Source organism: Saimiri boliviensis, chromosome 4 (assembly GCF_048565385.1).
Source record: "Saimiri boliviensis isolate mSaiBol1 chromosome 4, mSaiBol1.pri, whole genome shotgun sequence".
Lineage (NCBI taxonomy): Eukaryota > Metazoa > Chordata > Mammalia > Primates > Cebidae > Saimiri > Saimiri boliviensis.
In genome coordinates, this window is record NC_133452.1 from 151,244,892 (window position 1) to 151,263,735 (window position 18,844).

At 43.5% G+C, this 18,844-nt stretch overlaps 1 protein-coding gene and 1 pseudogene across 12 annotated transcripts in view; both read left to right on the top strand.

Moving 5' to 3' along the window:
- PHACTR1 (phosphatase and actin regulator 1) overlaps positions 1-18,844 on the top strand; it is a 600,452-nt gene that overhangs the window by 502,801 nt on the left and 78,807 nt on the right. For all 12 annotated transcript variants that reach the window (XM_074398444.1, XM_074398447.1, XM_074398445.1 and 9 more), the window contains one exon: positions 5,267-5,588. In XM_074398444.1, the coding sequence (XP_074254545.1) occupies positions 5,267-5,588 (322 nt within the window). The remainder of the gene's footprint in view (positions 1-5,266; positions 5,589-18,844) is intronic.
- Positions 13,944-14,088, top strand: LOC120361163 (U1 spliceosomal RNA; annotated as a pseudogene).

Sequence of the window (18,844 nt, forward strand, 5' to 3'; positions counted from 1 at the left end):
CTAATGAGGCTGATGAACACTGCTTTAAGAAGCTGGCATCTTGGAAAGAAAAGTGGGTGCCATGCAATAGAATCCTGACCTGCCCAACTCCCTTTATCATCTTCACTATAAAAATGTAATAGCCTCGAGGCTGGGTGCAGTGGCTCACACCTGTAATTCCAGCACTTTGGGAGGCCAAGGTGGGTGGATCAGTTGAGGTCAGGAGTTCAAGACCAGCCTGGCCAACATGGTGAAACTCCATCCATACTTAAAAAAAATACAAAATTAGCTGGGTGTGGTGGTGGATGCCAGTAATCCCAGCTACTTGGGAGGCTGAGGCAGGAGAATTGTTTGAACCTGGGAGGCAGAAGTTGCAGTGAGCCAAGATTGCATCATTGCACTCCAGCCTGGGCAATAAGAGTGAAACTCTGTCTAAAAAAAAAAAAAGTCATAGACTCATTAAACAGAAATGGATATTAAGTATATATTTCTTTGTTTAGCAAATGTACAAAATACAGAGACTAGATAAAAAATCAGCAAGAAGGCAGAAGAATCTAAACGTATTTAATCAACTCTGTAGGAAAAGCTAATCACTTGATGAATTACTGCTTGACAAAATTTTGAAGAAAGGCTCTTCATGCAAACTTCTCTAAAATGTCCTTAAAGTTTAGACAAGATATAGATAAAAATAGAATGGAATAAAATATTTTATTTCTATAGATAGAAATAAAATAGAAAAATTCACCCACAGGGATATAAGACATCTTATTTATAAAAGACTCAATGACGAATGATTTTTATAAAACTCAATTGGAAATGCCATTAGAAAAATTGGTTTAAGAAGTATCCTTTAATTGCACATTCTAAATGTAGACAAGGTAATTATTAGATGAATAGATTTTAGGCAAATTAGCTTTTAGTAAATTGGTTTAGGGAAAATTGGTCTTTTGCTTTTTACATGTTGGGGACATAGAAATAGAACCTGGAAATTATCCCAGTGGCTCCTCAGGATGGACATTGGTGCAGATGCTGGATGGAATTGATGCATCCTGGCCTCAGGCAGCATCATACACCAATCAATTTAGCGCCCTGAGCCAGTGATCCTCAGCATCTTATACATGCTGAGGATTTTGGGAAGCTTTTTTTTTTTTTTTTTTTTTTTTCCTTTGGAGTTGGAGTCTTGCTCTGTTGCCAGGCTGGAATGCAGTGGCACAATCTCGGCTCACTGCAACCTCCTACTCTCTGGTTCAAGTGATTCTCCTGCCTTAGCCTCCTGAGATGCTGGGATTACAGGCAGCTGCCACCATACCTGGCTAACTTTTGTATTTTCAGTAGAGGCAAGGTTTTACCACATTGGGCAGGATGGTATCAATCTCCTGAACTCATGATCCGCCCACCTCGGCCTCCCACAGTGCTGGGATTACAGATGTGAGCCACTATGCCTGGCTGGGAAGCATCTTAAATCCCAAATGTCTGTGGAAGTGACAAGAAGTGGTGGAATGTTACAGAATGTTACAGAATGTAACAGAATCTCTGCCCAGAGATTCTGGTTCTGCAGGTCCAAAGTAAGGTCCAGGAGCACAAACTTGCATCAGGCGGCTTTTGCAGGTAGATGTTCCAAAGCACCCTACTCTGAGAAATGGTGCCCTTTTGTTCAGAGAAAAGGACAGAAGTTAGAGGTCAAGAGTTATTTTTGACTGGCTTTTTAGAAATGCAATGCTGGGCAGGGCACAGTGGCTCACGCCTGTAATCCCAACACATTGGGAGGCCAAGGCGGGTGGATCACTTGAGAGGTCAGGAGTTCAAGACCAGCCTGACCAACATGGTAAAACCCCATCTCAACTAAAAATACAAAATTAGCCAGGTGTGGTGGCAGGCACCTGTAATTCCAGCTACTTGGGAAGCTGAGGCAGGAGAATTACTTAAACCCGGGAGGTGAAGTTTGCAGCGAGCTGAGATTGTGACATTGCATTCAGCCTGGGCAATGAGCAAAACTGTCTCAAAAAAAGAAAAAAAAAAAAAGACACTTCAGTGCAAACCTAGCAAATGGGATACATCCTGAAGTGTTAAGGATTTTGTTCCAGGGACCCTTAACACATAGTCCTTCATTTGAAGACTCTGGTTCTCTAAAGCAGGTGCTCATTTGTTTGGTCAGGAGAAAGAACCAGGAGAGCAGAGTGGAATTCTCTGCCTAGAAAGTAGCAGTGATTATATTGAGTTCTGCCCATCTTGTTAATCAATAGCTTATTGTAACATTCCACCACTTCTTGTCACTTCCATAGCCACCGTGCCTGGCTGCACTAAGGCTTCTAAGAGCCGTGGAAGCGGACCCTTCAATAAGAGGAAATGAACAATGGTGTTGAGCTTTTCTTTGTCTCAGCACTTTGGAACTAGCCAGCACTGCCTGTTAAGTTCCTGAATGTGATAACGTTGCAGCATGTCCATGAGAAATGGTAATGAACAGGATAAGCCCTTGGAAACAAACACGCGGAAGCCTTGTGGTTATGATTGGTTCGCATTTTGGCGTTAGGGAAACAGTCTCTTCAGGTCCCATGAAATTATTAGAATTTTCTATGTCTTAGCTCTAGGATCAGAAGTTTAGTGTCCGTATGCCACAACTGTGGGGCCCTGAAATTGTCATCCATTTCAGGCTCACATCTCCCTCCTAGAGTATCTATTTCCAGGTAAGGTGTGAATTCATCCCACAGCAGATCATCGTAACTTTGGCTCATTTGGTAAACACGATTTGTGTCTCTTGTGATGTGAGCTGGGCACTGAACAAGATGCTGAGGTTTGAGATACAATAGTAAATCACACACTGTCACTATTCTCCAGGAGAGGAGACAGTTATGTAAACAGGAAGTGCAGCATAGTGTCTTCAGAGATCCTGTTTTGTCATCTGCAAGCATGAGACAGTCATGGCCTCTACCTCAGACTTGTAAGGATGAAACTGGTTAGAATAAAAAGAGCACGAATAGTATCTGGCACATAGCATGATAGAAGTCTTGACTGGCATGACTGTCATCATTCCTGCTATCATCAACACAGACGTCACATTCATCCACATTCCCACTCTCTTTCCACAGAGTGGGAAGAGGGATGTAATGATTAAGGAAGGCTTTTCGGGGGAGATTGTGAGCTGGATCTGAAGGGCGACTAGCAATTGACCAAGAAGACAAAACAGAGGAGAATATTCCAAACTGGGAGAAAGTGACATGCAGAGGTTTGGGGTTATGGAAACATCAGGCAGTTTAGGAAACTCAGCAGCTCAGGAGTGAAGGTAGATGGTGTGGGTAATGGTGAAAAGTGGGCTGGAACTAAAGGGGAGGTGGGGAAGCAGGGAGTGCTGGTCTCCAGCTCCTTAGTGCAATAGGGAGAGGCATCTGGAAGGTGAGGAGGCTGAGGAAGACTGCAGCAGCTCTTGGGACAATGGCCAAGGCTGCCTGGTCAATTTTGTTGAGGGTGGAGACCCTGAATCCATGAGCCACCAAATAAGTAGGATCCACAGGAGAAAAGCAATCTGGAAAGATTGTGCTCTGGCTTTTCAGGTGCCGTAGGTAAGGTTAATTCCAACAGAAGTAACCAGAGCAGACTTCACAGAACACAATGTGGACACAGAGATGAACCAAGCCGCAGCCAGCCTGTGGAAGGCCTTGAATGATGTATCAGGAGGGTTTAGTCCACAGATGGGTTTTAAACTGAGGAGCAACATGATCACATTTGTGCTCTAGGAATGGCATTTCAGGAGGACTGTGAGTTAAACTGGAGGAAGGCCATGTTCTAGGCAGATAGATCATTGGAGAAGGATCTATGGCCTCTGAGATGGAGAGTCAGAATTGTGTGGTGCCCCCAGACAGGGTGTGCCAGTGTGCCGTTGAGACTCCCCACTCCTCCCTGCTGTGCTGTTCCAGACCATGCTTCTCCCAGGCAAGCCTGCAACCTACAAGAAATTCAGCCGGGTCCCCCTCCAATGCTAAATGATTTCCAGAAACATGGGGTACAGCAGCAGACTACAACATCTCCCCAAAAATGCCCTGGGGACTAGTCTGACCCTGAGCTCAAATGTGGAGCATCTCTAGGAAGCTTCAGTGGCGTTGTCATGGAACCCAGAAGTTGGTTCTAGGTAGGATCCAACAGCCTGGAGTGCCCTGGGTGGGGGGGCCTCCTTACTGTTTCAGCAGCCCATGCTTGCGTGTCCCCACCCGGCCAGCAGTCACTTTCATCCTGCCCCACTCAGGCACCCAAGCCAGGATCTGCAAAAACTAATCTTCACAAAGCATTCTGTCACGGCAGGATTGTTGTCCCTAGGTGACAGATGGGGGAATTAAGGTTGGCAGCAGAGTGACATGCTGTTGGTGGACTTGACCCTGGGCCTGGCTTTAAATCCCATGCCTGTTGGGAAGTGCCAGCTTTGAAAGGATCTATTCACATCATAATGGCAAAATTTTAGGCATATATTATAGACTGGCATGTCTTAGTCTTGTTTTCTGTTGCTGTTGCAATACCTGAAGCTGGGTAATTTATGAAGAAAAGATATTTATTTAGCTCACATCTCTGCAGACTGGGAAGTATGAGAAATGTGCTGCTGCTGTTGAAGACCTCCGGCTGCTTCCAGAGGAAAGCGAAAGGGGAGCTGGTGTGTGCAGAGAGCACATGGCAAGAGAGGAAGCAAAGGAGAGAAACTGAAAAGCCCGGATTTTTTTAAACAACCCACTCTCCTTTGGGAACTAATCTGTTCCCGGGAGAGCTAGAATTCACACCCACCACTAATCTATTCATGAGGGATCCACACCCATGACCCAATTGCCTCTCACCAGGCCCCACCTGTTAAAGGTTCCACCTCCTGACATCCTTACGTTGACAATTAAATTTCACCATGAGTTTTTGCAGGGACACACTGCATCCAGACCATAGTTTTGCATATCCTAGCAAAGGTTTACTTGATGGCCCAAGGGTTTCCGTAAGCAGAAATGTTCATCACATGCCTCCTTCCCCCTGCCTTACTATCTGGGCTGCTTTCAGGTCTCCATCTGACATACTGTGCATTGGACACCACCGATGTCTGGGTTCCTGAAGGCCCGATGGCCAGGGCACTTGGAGTAGGAAACAAGAGTCAATGGATGCTTCTTGCTGAGTAGCGTTCATCATGCTGGTATCTCCGATCAACGTATTTTACCTGAAAGGCCCACCTCAATGGCCTCAGTCTCCAGATGAGTGCATCTGGTGTTCCGGGTTTCTTCTGATGCCCCCAAACTCACATCTGCCTCTCACCCTCTTTCTGCCACAGATCCTGGCGCCCCTGTGAAATTGCCTTGTCTGCCAGTGAAACTATCGCCTCCGCTACCTCCAAAGAAAGTCATGATCTGTATGCCTGTGGGGGGGCCAGACCTCTCACTGGTGTCCTACACAGCCCAGAAGAGCAGCCAGCAGGGTGTGGCCCAGCACCACCACACCGTCCTGCCGTCCCAGATCCAGCACCAGCTGCAGTACGGCAGCCACGGCCAGCACCTCCCCTCCAGCACCGGCTCCCTCCCCATGCATCCCTCTGGCTGCAGGATGATAGACGAGCTCAACAAAACACTGGCCATGACCATGCAGAGGCTGGAAAGGTAAAGGCGGGCACCGGGAGGGAAGACAGGCGGATAGGGGCTGGCTGGGGAGCGGGGCTTAGGGATTTGGACCATGACTTAGGAATGTGAATAAGGGCTCATCCCCACTAGAGGGAAAAGTCTGAAAGTAAAACAAGACGAAAAACTGAAGGTCAAAGCATGGAAGAAAATAAATGCTGCCAACTGAAAAGCTCTAGGATAATCACATTTAGCAGAAAGAAAAACGTTCATACATACACAGACACACACACACACACACACACACACGCTTTTATATATATATACATATATATATACATGCTTGTGTATATATGTATGAGTATATGAATGTTGGTATACACAGACACACGTGCGCGTGCATATATGCTTGTATATATACACAGTCCTCAATAGGTTCATGAAAATGGCAGCCTTTGGCCAGTCATGGTGGCTCACACCTGTAATCCAAGTACTTTGGAGGCCAAGGGGGGCAGATCACCTGAGGTCGGGAGTTCAAGACCAGCCTGACCAACATGGTGAAACCCCGTCTTAAAAAAAATAAAATAAAGGTAATTTTAAAAAAATTAAAAAATTTTTTTAGAAATTGCAATCTCCATGAAATAAAATGTAACAAAACCAACTTCACCATAGGTTCACGGATATAAACAAGACTTAAGTTCTATGCCATATTTCTGGTCACAAAAATATCACCAAACTTCTAAATGAAGACCAGAACACTTCTAATATTAAACATTGAGATAAATATGAGCTGTACATACATTTAAGAAAGATTGATAAAAGCAACGAATTGGGTGACTACCGAATTATTCCAGTTCAGAGTGGTGGCTAGCCAGAGCCTGTCCCAACAGCTTAGGGCACAAGGCAAGATCTGGCTCTGGTCAGACATCATCCCCTAGCAGGGTGCAATCACACCCACACCCACACTCACTCAGACCTAGGACAGTGTAGACACACCATGTCACCTGGCGTGTACATCTCAGGGATGTGAGAGGAAACCTGAGTAGATGGAGAAAACCCATGCAGTCATGAGGAGAATGTGCAAACTCCACATAGAGGATGGCTCCAGCTGGGAGTCAGCTTTTTTTTCTCATCAGTGTTATGGCAAAATGGCATTGAATGAAATGACCTTATTCAAGGACCTGCTGTATATCCATCTTTGTATATGTGTGGATGTACACGGATACATACACATGTACATACCCACGCACATGTAAGCATTAACATTTTGTAAAAGAATATATATATATAGGTCAGGCACAGTGGCTCATGCCTGTAATCCCAGTACTTTGGGAGGCCGAGGCAGGTGGATCACCTGAGGTCAGGAGTTCAAGACCAACCTAATCCATATGGTGAAAAACTGTCTCTACTAAAAATTAAAAAATGAGCCTAGTGTGGTACCGTGCACCTGTAGTCCCAGCTACTTGGGAAGCTGATAGGAGAATTGCTTGAACCCATGAGGCGGAGGTTGCAGTGAGTGGAGATCGTGCCACTGCACTCCAGCCTGAGTGACAGAGCAAGACTCCATCTCAATAAAAAGAAAAAAAAGAATGTGTATACAGTCAATAATAGCATTTACCCCTGGGGTGGGGAAGTGGGGAGAAAATACTTTTATATTTCATCGCTTTCTATACTGCCTTATGTTACTTTTATGATACTCAAAAGAATTCAAACGTAAAAGAAGATAAGGGGTGGCAGGTATTGGAAGGACACAGGAGGGCTGGGAAAGGTGGAAATATATTCCCTGTTCTTGCTGATGGAAGAAGCAGAGTCCCAGGGTCTGATTATATGTGCATGTGCTACCAATACTTGGCCACTACCAGGACAGCTCCCTCTTTCACTGGAATCTGCCTCCAGCTGCTCTTCAGGGGGATCTGCAAAGATGGCCCCACAGGCAAGCCTGCAGCAATGCCCCTAACTCCTCACCACCTAGGGAGCTCTCTCAAACTGGTTCTGAATTACTCTTGATTATGTGTGCACACATGATCGTGTGTGTGTGTGTGTGTGTGTGTGTGTATTGAAACACCACCACCCACCTCAGATCCAACAAGGAACTGGGATTCCCATTGTGGCTCTAGGGCACTTTGCTTGACTTAGTGCCCTGGTGTGACAGGAGAAAGTGTGTGTATCAGGTTGAAAGGGTGTGTCTGACTGGGAGCTGAATGCTTGTCCTGTAGTTGTGGCTGCTGGTCATTGGGTCCTATGCATGGAAAATTGCAGTCTGGAGGTACCAGCAAATCACCAGAAAGCCAAAACTGAGATGCACAGGCAGGAGCTTCTGGGTCTGCTTTCCTGACTCTCTGTGGCTTTCTCTGCTCCTGCCTCTTAGCTGAGTATTCTGCGTTTGGGAAATGAGTGATTCGCTGGGAGGTCGCTGTGTCTGGGAATTCTGACTTGATTACTTGTGGTTAACACTGCCCTTGCTGCAAAAGGAAAAAAAAAACTTAATTTGGCCCCTTGCTATCATTTGCAACTACTCTTGTTATTAATTAGAATAATAATAATTTTAAATGTGATTGGTACCTTTTAATCTATTACACATACACATTGTCATCACTGTCATCGTCATCTTATTTAATCCTCACATCACCTATGGACACTGAGTATTTGGAGAAACTAAACGAGGAGGTTCGCTAAGTTCCCTAAAGCCACCTTCTCAAAGAGGAGCCCACAAATGGCTTATCTGACATCTGCAACCACGTAAATGCAGACATCGAGAACAAGCTTTTAGATACTCTCATAGCAATTGGACAGAATAATTCCATGTCTGTTGAATCTTGACATTAAAAAGGGCTTCATTATTTTTTTATTTGTGTTATATTTTACAAAAGCATCAGTTTTTGGTGAATTAAAGATTTAAAGAACTGAACAAGAACTGTTTCTTCCCTGTAGATGTTTGGAAAACATTGCCCTAGGTGGCAAGTTGAGAGGCCAACCCTCCAGCCTGGGTCTCCCCTCTCCAAGCCTAGAGCTCTTTGTACTAACACACAGCTGCTTCCTAAAGACAAGCAGCAGTCAACATCATTGCCCACCCCATGTCTACGTGCACACAGTAGGTTTTTGTATTTCTCATGAGCTTTGGTTATTAGAAAAGATACTTGTGAAATTAATAGGATATTGCTAAATATGCTTCCGATTTTAAAAACCATATTAAAAGGTTCAGTTAAAGATGCTAACTAACAAGTTTTGTTATACAGGTGGATATTTGTGGAATATTTCAGTTTAATTTAGATCAATGGGTAGATCTAGTGAGATTTTGGGTGGAGGGGTGTTGGGACATGCAGCAGAGCCAAGGCAGTCTCTGTGCTTTGTCCCAACCCAGATTCATTTCCTCCTCCTTTCTCCCTCACTTCCCACTCGAGGTCAAAGTGTAGGGTTGCCCTAACAGACCAACCAGGATGCAGAGATTAATACATGCATCACTTTGACAAGATCACCACCCTAAAGAAAGAGAAGCTTTCTTCCCGAAGACGACCCCAGAGGCCTTCTTTCCAAATACAAATTGGAGAGATTTTTTCTGAGTGTCCCCATCAACTCCAGGAAGAATCTGAGAGTAGGCCAAGGTCACAGGCCACACTGCTCAGTGTAGAGAGGGAATCACCAGCTGTTTTGGATAATTTCCCCCGGATTGTTGCTACTTAAAAATGCTCCCTGTTGCCTGTCAACATGATTTCATTCTTGTTTTAACAAAGTTTTATGCAGAAAGAAAGAGTCATTTCTTTGTCCTCCTGGCAATTTCCAGTGACCCCAAAAAACTCTGCAAGAAGGGAGAGACATTACCAGACACTCGGGTATCCTGCTTACAAAGTTCCTTGGATCGACCCCCTTGTTCGTGACATTGCTGCCCCCCGAAATCTCAGAGAATGTCACCGTAGCACATCAGTCCAGACGGACAGTCTGATCCTGATGAAATAGGAATGTAAAAACTTGAATGGTGAAGTAAACAGATCAATGCTGTTTGGACCATACATTTGTACAAATCATCTTATCATTGAAAGGGGCCTTGAAGACCATCCAGGCCACCAAGCCCTTGCCCACAGCAGTGATCCTGACCATTGATCCTCTGGTCTCTGTTCCAGCAGGACCTTTTCCAGGTCCCAAGATAGCCTGCTCCATTGTCAGAAAGGTCCAACTGTTACAAAGTTCCCTCTCTATTAAAAGTTTTACTGATTGAAATTTATATCTGCCCCTTCCCCGATCTTATTTCTAATCTTCCTTTCCTATAAAAGGCTTTTAAATCTTTGAAGATAGCTACCATTCTCTTCATCTAAGGACTTCTCTAGATCTTATACCATCTTGTTCATTTTCCCCTGAGATGATACCAAATCTCCTCTGTTTTATGTGGAGAAGTTATTTGTTATTTATATTTTTTTATTTTTGAGACAGCAGCTCACTCTGTTGCCCAGGCTACAGTGTAGTGGCATGATCATGGCTCTCTGTAGCCTCAACCTTCCAGGCTTAAGCAATTCCCTCACCTCAGCCTCCTGAGTAGCTGGGACCACAGGTGCGTGCCACCACACTCAGTTACTTTTTTTTTTTAATATTTTTTGTAGAGATGGGGTATTGCCTTGTTGCCCAGACTGGCATCAAACTCATGGTCTAAAGTGATCCTCCTGCCTCAGCCTCCCAAAGTTCTGGAATTATGAGTGTGAGCCACGACACCCAGCATAGAAGTTCTTAGACATTACCCTGCCTAAGCCTGCTTGATGGCACTAAACAGTGACTTGCTTATTTATAGCTTTGTCTCACAAGATTTGGGGGAAGGAGCTAGAGTCCACTTGAAGCAAATTTAAAGGGTCATATTTATTCAAAATTGCAGGGCTGCCCTGGGCAGTGGGGGCTGAGCTGGAGGCAGTAATCACCCCCACTTCAGTTAGTTCCAGAATCAACTGCCAGAGTTTGAATCTTAAACACACCACATATTAGCTGTGTGATCCTTAGTGTGTGGCTCAACCTCTGCTTGATTTTCATGCCTTATCTGTAAAGTAAAGATAATCATAAATGCCAGTAGCCTCATTAGGGTCATTTATGAGGATCAAATTATTTAATGAATCCAAATCAATGGAGTGATTGCATGGCACATAGTAAGCAGCTAACAAATGGTATTGAGCATGAGCTAGCACATACCATTTGTCTTCAGTGACCCTAGGGTAGTTTTGATCCAATCTTGTTGGAGACTTTTGTTCATTTGGGTATGCTTCCTCAAGTTGATTGTCTTCATTCCCCTCACGCTGGGGAGCCAAATCTTTTTGAAGGTGATGTTTTAACATTTCAAATATTTTTTTTTACATTTAGATTTCCCCTCAACTTTCCATTCTAATTAATACCTCTGCATTTTTTTTCATTTTTATATTCTTTGCTTGTCTTTACTCTCGTTTTTAAGGAGCAAGCTTTTTAAAAAAATCATTAGAGAGCTAGAATTCATGGTTATCTAGTGACTCCATTATAGGAAGACCTTTTTTAAAATCTATTTTTATGTCAATCATTTTTGGGGAACAGGTGGTTTTGATTACATGGATAAGTTCTTTAGTGGTAATTAGTGAGATTTTGGTGCACCTGTCACCTGAGCAGTGTGCACTCTACCCAGTGTGTAGTCTTTTATCCCTCACTGTCCTCCCACCCTTCCCCCTGAGTCCCCGAAGTCTATTATATCATTCTTATGCCTTTGTTATCATTTCAAAGATGATGCAGTGTTTTTATTTTTAATATCTCCAGCAAGCTCTGTGGTCTCATTGGCATTGATCCTAGAAGTCGGATGTAAAGTCCTAATCGGGACTCCTTTTCTTTCTGATCTTACTTCGGTTGATTGGTTCTCTGTGTTCTAGTGTCCTCTTAGTAAAATGAAAGTGGAATGTAGACCCATGTTGACCCTGAAGGAATTTTAGGAAGATTCTTAAGGGACTGCACTTTCAAGAAGTCTTTCTCTTCTCCATTAAAGGCTACTTCATATCTTCAGTCGCTCATGCAAAAAACCTGGGGTCACCCTTGACCCGTTCCTTTCTCTGGTCCCCTACATTTGACTGCAAATACTATCTGGTCCACACTGTGAATAGTCAGGGATAGGATCGGCCATTTCCCATGTGCTCCTGCTCCCCTGGCCTGAGCCTCCATCGGCCCGAGCCTCAGTCAGCCTTGCCTGGCTCGCTGCAGCTCCTCCCACCTGGTGTCCTGCATCCACACCTGTTCTGCAGCGCATCCCCACCACAGCAGGCAAGGAGACAGGGTTTCAGGAAAGTCAGATCATGACTGTCTTTGTCTGCCAGGCTGCCATAAAAAAGTAACACAGAATGGGTGATTTAGATGACAGGAATTTATTGCCTTCAGTTCTGGAGGCTGAAAGTCTGAGATCAAGGTGCTGACAGGGGTGGCTTCTCCCAGGGCCTCTCTCCTTGGCTTGCAGGTGGTGTCTTCTCCTTGTGTTCTCTCGTGGTCTTCCCTCTGTGTTTGGCTATTCCTCATCTCCTCTGCTTATAAGGACACCAGTCATGGTGGATTAGGGCCCACACCACTGACATCATTGTAACTTCCTCACCTCTTTAAAGGCCCTACTTCCAAATACAGTCACATTCTGAGGTCCTGGGGCTTAGGATTTCAACATATGGATGTATCTGGGGACACAGTTCAGCGCTTAACAGTGGCTGTGCCCAAAATGCTCCTGCTGCTGTCCAGCTCACTAACAGTAGAAAAGCAAAGTCCTCGCCATGGCCCAAGGCCCACTTCCACTTTAGATTTTGCCGAGAAAAATCTACTTATTCTTCAAGACGTTATTAAAATACTAAGTCCCTGTGACCCCTTCTCAGATTCTCATACAGAGCTCTGCCTGTTGCACACTTGCATTGGGTTATGTGTTTATACATTGTGTTTTTAATGTGGACAGGAACCATCCTTGTCTCTTCACCTGCTATGGTTTGAGTGTCTGTCCTCCAAAATTCATGTGTTGAAACCTGTCCTGCCCCTGTGGCCTCCCTCGCTTCATCAACCGCCCTCTGTGTTGCTCCCTCCTCCCTCAGCCAGCAGCCTTCCCGCCATTCTCACACATTCTTGGACATGCTGGACGCCTCCTGACAGGGGCTTGGCACTGGCTGTTCCCCTAGATGGACTGCTTTTCCCTCAGATATCCTCAGGGCTCCTGCACTCACCTGCCTCAGGTCTCTACCCAAATGTCACGTTTTCAACAAGGTCCTTCCTGGTCAAAATTGCAACCCCCCTCGCAACACATCCTGTTCCCCAGCTCCTTTTATTCTTGTGAAAGCATTTTTCACCATCTAACATTTTGTGTCCTTTGCCTTTCATTTGGTTTGTTGCTCTTCTCGCCTAATGGAACATACAGTCTACAAGGGCAAGAGCTGTTTTGTTCATGGGTGCATCCAGAGTGCCTACAACAGGGCCTGGCTTACAGGTGTGAGTGAGGGAATAACTGAATGAATGGAGAGCCTCTCACAGCTGCAGTGATACTCTTTTGCTTATTAATCTGCTTCCTATTGATGGCTTGAGTTCTCACAAGGCATATGCTCTATAAATATTAAGCAGTATTGGTGGTTTGTAACCTTTTAAATTTTCTTTGTTCTAACAATTTGAACTGTTCCCTCTGTTCAGAATGCACTGTCTTCCATCCTGTCCTCTATCACCCATGCCAGCTTCTTTTGCAAGGAAAAATTCTTGTTCTTCAAGGCGTTATTAAAATACCAGGTCCTCTGTGATCCCTTTTCAGATTCCCACACAGAGCTCTGCCCTCTTGCACACAGTCCTTTTGCATACTTGCATCGGGTTGTGTTTATGGATTCTCTCTTTAATGTGGATGGGAGCCATCCTTGTCTCCCATTTGTTATGGTTTGAGTGTGTCTCCTCCAAAATTCAGGAGTTGAAACTTCATGGCCAATGAGATAGTATTAATAGGTGGGGCCTTTAAAAGATGGTTAGGCCATGAGGGTGTCTCCTGCATGAACTTCATTAAGACCCTTATGAAAGGGACTTCACACAGCAACATAAAGCTCTCTCGGCCTTCTACCATGTGAGGGTGCTCCATTTCTCCCAGAGAGAAGATGGAGCCCCACCAGACAGCCAAACCTGTCAGCGCCTTGATCTTGGACTTTCCAGCCCCCAGAACTGTGGGAAAATAAATTTCCCTTCTTTTTAAATTACCCAGTCTCGGGTATTTTATTATAGCAGCACAAATGGGCCACAATAGCACTTGACCCTTAATCTGCCATAGTACCTGCCATGTAGGGAGTGTTCTGAAAATATTTTTTGAGTGGTTTTCATTAAAAGTTACTCTAATCTTTGAAATAGATTAAGTATCTTACTATTGCAATCAATGTTTGGTTACAAACTTTCCTAATTATAGAAACAGGCTTTTGCATACTTACCTGGCAGTGAAGATACCATGATCACGAAGATGGTTTTCCCAGGGTGAGGCTTATCCATTGCACTCAGGATATGCTGACCCCTGCTATTTGTCCAAATGTGGAAAACTTGAAGTAGGGGAATATGTTCATGCTTTTCAAGAAAGAAAGAAAAAGAGAAAAGAAAAGAAAGACAAAGGAAAGAAAGAAAAGAAAAGAAGGGAAAAAAGAAAAGAGAAGGGAGGGAGGAACAAACAAACAGGTTTTTGCTGTGGATCTGCTCCTGCGTTCCCTGTCGGGCCATTCCTGTTGTGTTGTGTTTGATGTTAGAAGCAACGTATGAAGTTTCTCCCTGAAAGTTAAACCTAGGTCTTTGCTTGTCAGGTCGGGCAATATCAAACTAGAGCTCCAGATATTATAATTTTGATTATGAACCTTAGCCATCATTGAAGTACACCATTCCTTCTTTTAATTCTCTTGGAGCAAATCCTTCATGAATGACAAAGTGGGGGAGGGGTCATCATCTTTAGCTAAGGTAGGGATGCTAAGATTGCTAAGGTGTAGGGAATTGTATTTGATGGCCCAGCTCTATCCAGTGTCCTCAGACTAAACCTGAAAGTTAACTTCCAGAATTTTATGCTGAGACCTGAAAAATAGCAATCACGTAAGGAGGAGAAAGGCAACGTGGGTACATCCTAGGCAGATTAGAGGAAAGAGTGTATTGGTCGACCAGATAAGTTCACATGGGAAGAATAATTGAAATCTCTGAGTTTGAATTAAAAAGGCAAAATATGAATGAGTGTTTTGCATCAATTGATGCAAAATATCAATAGATTTTTTGGGTTTTGGTTTTTGGTTTTTGTTTTTGAGATGGAGTCTTGCTCTGTCACCCAACCTGGAGTGCAGTGGCATGATCTCGGCTCACTGCAACCTCCACCTCCCGAGTTCAAGCAATTATCCTGCCTCAGCGTCCTGAGTAACTGGGATTACAGGCATGTGACACCACTCAGCTAATTTTGTATTTTTGGTAGAGACAGGTTTTCACCATGTTGGTCAGGCTGATCTCGAACTCCGGACCTCGTGATCCGCCCACCTCAGCCTCCCAAAGTGCTGGGATTACAGGCATGAGCCACCATGCCTGGCTAATAGATATTTTCAATGATGCTTTATTTATACCCAATGTGTTTTAGTTTAGGAAAATTTTAAGTACCATACATTTAGTTCTGATGGAAATTGTCACCTATGGGCCTTAAAAATGAACAAATAAATACATTTCTAATAAATTCATTCTTTATTTACCTCTCCCTGTCCTAAAGTCCCTGAGCAGGTAGATGAAGAAATCTCTGACATTTGCCAGGAAAAAATTTCAGGTAATTACTGGCTTGTAAACCTTGAATGAAAACAGACCCTGCAAAAAGAAGGGATGATGCCTGTGTTTGCTTAGCAACCAGAAAATCCATCAGTTCTTTGCTGAGTGAATTTTCTAGACCAGGCTCTGGCTTGGCCCTGGGGATGTAACAGAGAACAAAATACAGAAGATACCCTCAATGCAGCTTAGAACCTGCTGGGAGTATAACCTAGACAGATCAGTGCCCATGAGAGTGCAGGGAGGGAGGAGGAGAATGTGCAACAGGAATGTCAACTGGTCCATAAAATTCAGAGTGGTCTTCTCTGAAGAGCTGCATTTATACAAAAAGCTAAAAGAGAGGAATAGGCCAGGCACAGTGGCTCACACCTGCAATCCCAGCACTTTGGAAGGCCGAGGCAGGTGGATCATGAGGTCAAGAGATTGAGACCATCCTGGCCAACATGCTGAAACCCCATCTCTACTAAAAACACCAAAATTAGCTGGGCATGGTGGCACATACCTGTGGTCCCAGCTACTCGGGAGGCTGAGGCAGGAGAATCATTTGAATCTGGGAGGTGGAGATTGTAGTGAGCCGAGATTGCACCATTGCACTCCAGCCTGGCGACAGAGCAAGGGTCCATCTCAAAAAAAAAAAGAAAAGGAGAGAGAGGAATAACCAGATGGAGAGGAGAAAGGAAATGAGAGAACATTTAGGCAGATTAAAGGAAGAGCTGATATACTATCTCCAGAAAATCAATGAGATTTTTAATAAGAAAAGGAAGTTGGCATTTATTCTCCAAGTTTTTAGAAGACATAGCATAGAGAATGAGATTGATGACAAAACATTGTAATCAGACATAAGGAAGAACCCAAGTGCCAACAGAGAGGGCACTGAAGATTTTTGAGTAAAATCAGGCCAACAGCAGTCCCAAGTGGTTTACTCATGTACTTATGTAAAGAAAAACCATATACAGGTCGAATCATCTGCTAAGGGCAAATCCAGCTCTGTAACTGCAGATTTGATACATTGAAGTAGTTTAACTGTAATGTGAAATACTGGAGAAGTATAATGGCTTTGCCACTGCTGGCGTAGTCGACGTACATCTGTGTTAACATTGGATAAGCTAGGCAATCTGGATGGTCAACTAGATGCAAGAAAGTTCCAGAATCATCTTGAACTCTTAGCAACACCCATTGATCTCTGCATGCCAACCATTGTGATAGGCACACAATAATAAAGCAATCTTTCCTTTAAAATAATAACATTGATAAGTTTATACAAATAGTTCATTATTTGCTTATAATGTCCCCTTTTCATATTTGCATATTAGCTAGAGAGGAATTTGTCAAGAATATGGAAAAAGGAATTGTTTTTACATTGGACAGAAGAAATTGAAATCATTAGAACCCCGAAATCCCTCCAATCTCTAAAATTCTATCTCATGATTATTTTTAGATCTTTCAAGAGCACCATACAATTTACAATCCTTGGATAAATACATTTCATGGTGACAATTACTTTTCTTCATGTTGCCTCAAGGGTCACAGGAAATTCTAAAGAATAATTCTTGCTCCTAAACAAGAGGATCCCTAGGGTTTCTTTTAGCCTTAAAAGTCTAACGTAATTATTGTATTGGCTTATATCTGTAATGTTTCACCTACTAATGAGGGTGTTCCCTAATAATACATAGATGTGAATCAGTGCCTCAGCAAGAATGAAACTGAATGCCTAGGTGTTATTTGCTTGTGAAGTGGTGTTGATTTGAAGTGCAGTGTTTTTCATGACATAACAAATGGCTTACAGCGTTAAATGAAATACGTTTCCAGGGAAAGATTCTTACGATGATGATGATCATCTCTTCAAAAGTCTCACGCAATTCCAGTTATACATTTGTCCTTGCCCCTTGGAAGCCAGCACTGTCAGCCTCTTACTGTAGGTCAGTTCTTTGATTTTAAAGCCTATGTTTATCATCTTTAAGTGGCTACATGTACATGTCATTTTTCAGCTTGAACTGCTATTCCAAGGGACATGATGTGGTTTTAGTGCAAAGTAATGTCACTGTGAGCAAGACCCATCCTTGCCAATTGTCTAACCAATTTCCTTGCCAATTGTCTAACCAATTTTCTAATTGTTTAACTTTAAGGACAGTTAAAATTAGACTGTACAAACTAATAACACCTTTTTAAAGCTTATGAGGCTAAAAAAGGAAGTGTATTTTTTTTTCTTGAGACTGAGTCTTGCTCTGTCACCCAGGCTGGAGTACAATGGTGTGATCTCGGCTCACTGCAACCTCCGCCTCCTGGGTTCAAGCGATTCTCCTGCCTCAGCCACCCGAGTAGCTGGGATTACAGGCACACACCACCACACCCAGCTAATTTTTTTTGTATTTTTAGTAGAGACAGGGTTTCACCATGTTGGCCAAGCTGGTCTCCAACTCCTGACCTTGTGATCCGCCTGCCTCAGCCTCCTAAGTGAGGAATTACAGGCATGAGCCATCTTGCCCAGCCCAGGAAGTATATTTTCAAAAGAAAGAGAATCTGCTTTTGATTTTTTTGTTTGCTTCAGTAGAAATCCTGCCCTTTTCCAATGCCCGAATATTGATTCTTTGATCTTGGGAAACCATCGCCCAGAAAGTTTTGCTGATCAAAAATATTAAAACACGAAAGGAAATATTTTAATAAATTAGTCGATAATATCCATAATAACTAATTTATGATAAATTGTTGGTGCTGATGTACACTCCTAGTTAAAACAGCAGCTCTCAGTGTTGATGTCCGGGAAGCACACTGCACCAGCGTTGCCTTCTAATTTTACAGCTGCCTGTGAGGTAGGCACCTAGATTTCTCCATTTAACTGATGAGGAGTCAAAGACCAAGAGGCCAGGTTAGCGAATGGCCCAGCTGGGACTTGCACAGTCCTGCTGAGTCTGTCCTGCCTTTTTAGTACCCATGCTCAGCCAAGCATGCTAGAACACTCACCAGCATCTAGGGACAAATTCAAGTAGAAAAGCCACCACTGGTTTCTCCATCAGAAAGAGACAGTGCTGGTAGGGATGGGCTGTTGGTCAGACTCTGTGTGTCTTCTAGTTTTGTTCATCACATCTCAGTCCCAGACAGTATTTCAGAAATGTGGGTCATAGGTCCCTGAAAGGACAGAGGCTATGAACAAATTATTAATTTAAATCCATTACCACTGGTGAAAAAAAAAAAACTCAAACATTTTCTGTTCAAGAAGGCTCAGTACCCTCATCTATATATAGAACAGCATAGTTTCCTGCTGACTGAAGTTCAACAAAAAACAAAAGCTTCAATGTTATATGTCTTATCTTAGAAGGCTAATCCTAGGCCATGATAAACCAGACAATGTATACCTGCTTTCTTAAAAAGAAGCTAATTAACTGTTTTCTTGGGCTACGGTGGTTATTTCTGCTATTTTTCAGTCTCAGGCACTGCAGTTTGCAGCATAATTTCTCGCACATTTTTGGTCTCCAAGAGGAAAGCGGCTGATTGTTCACTCTCGCTTCTGAAAACTCCTTTCATAACTGTGCAGACTAAATTACAAAAGCTGT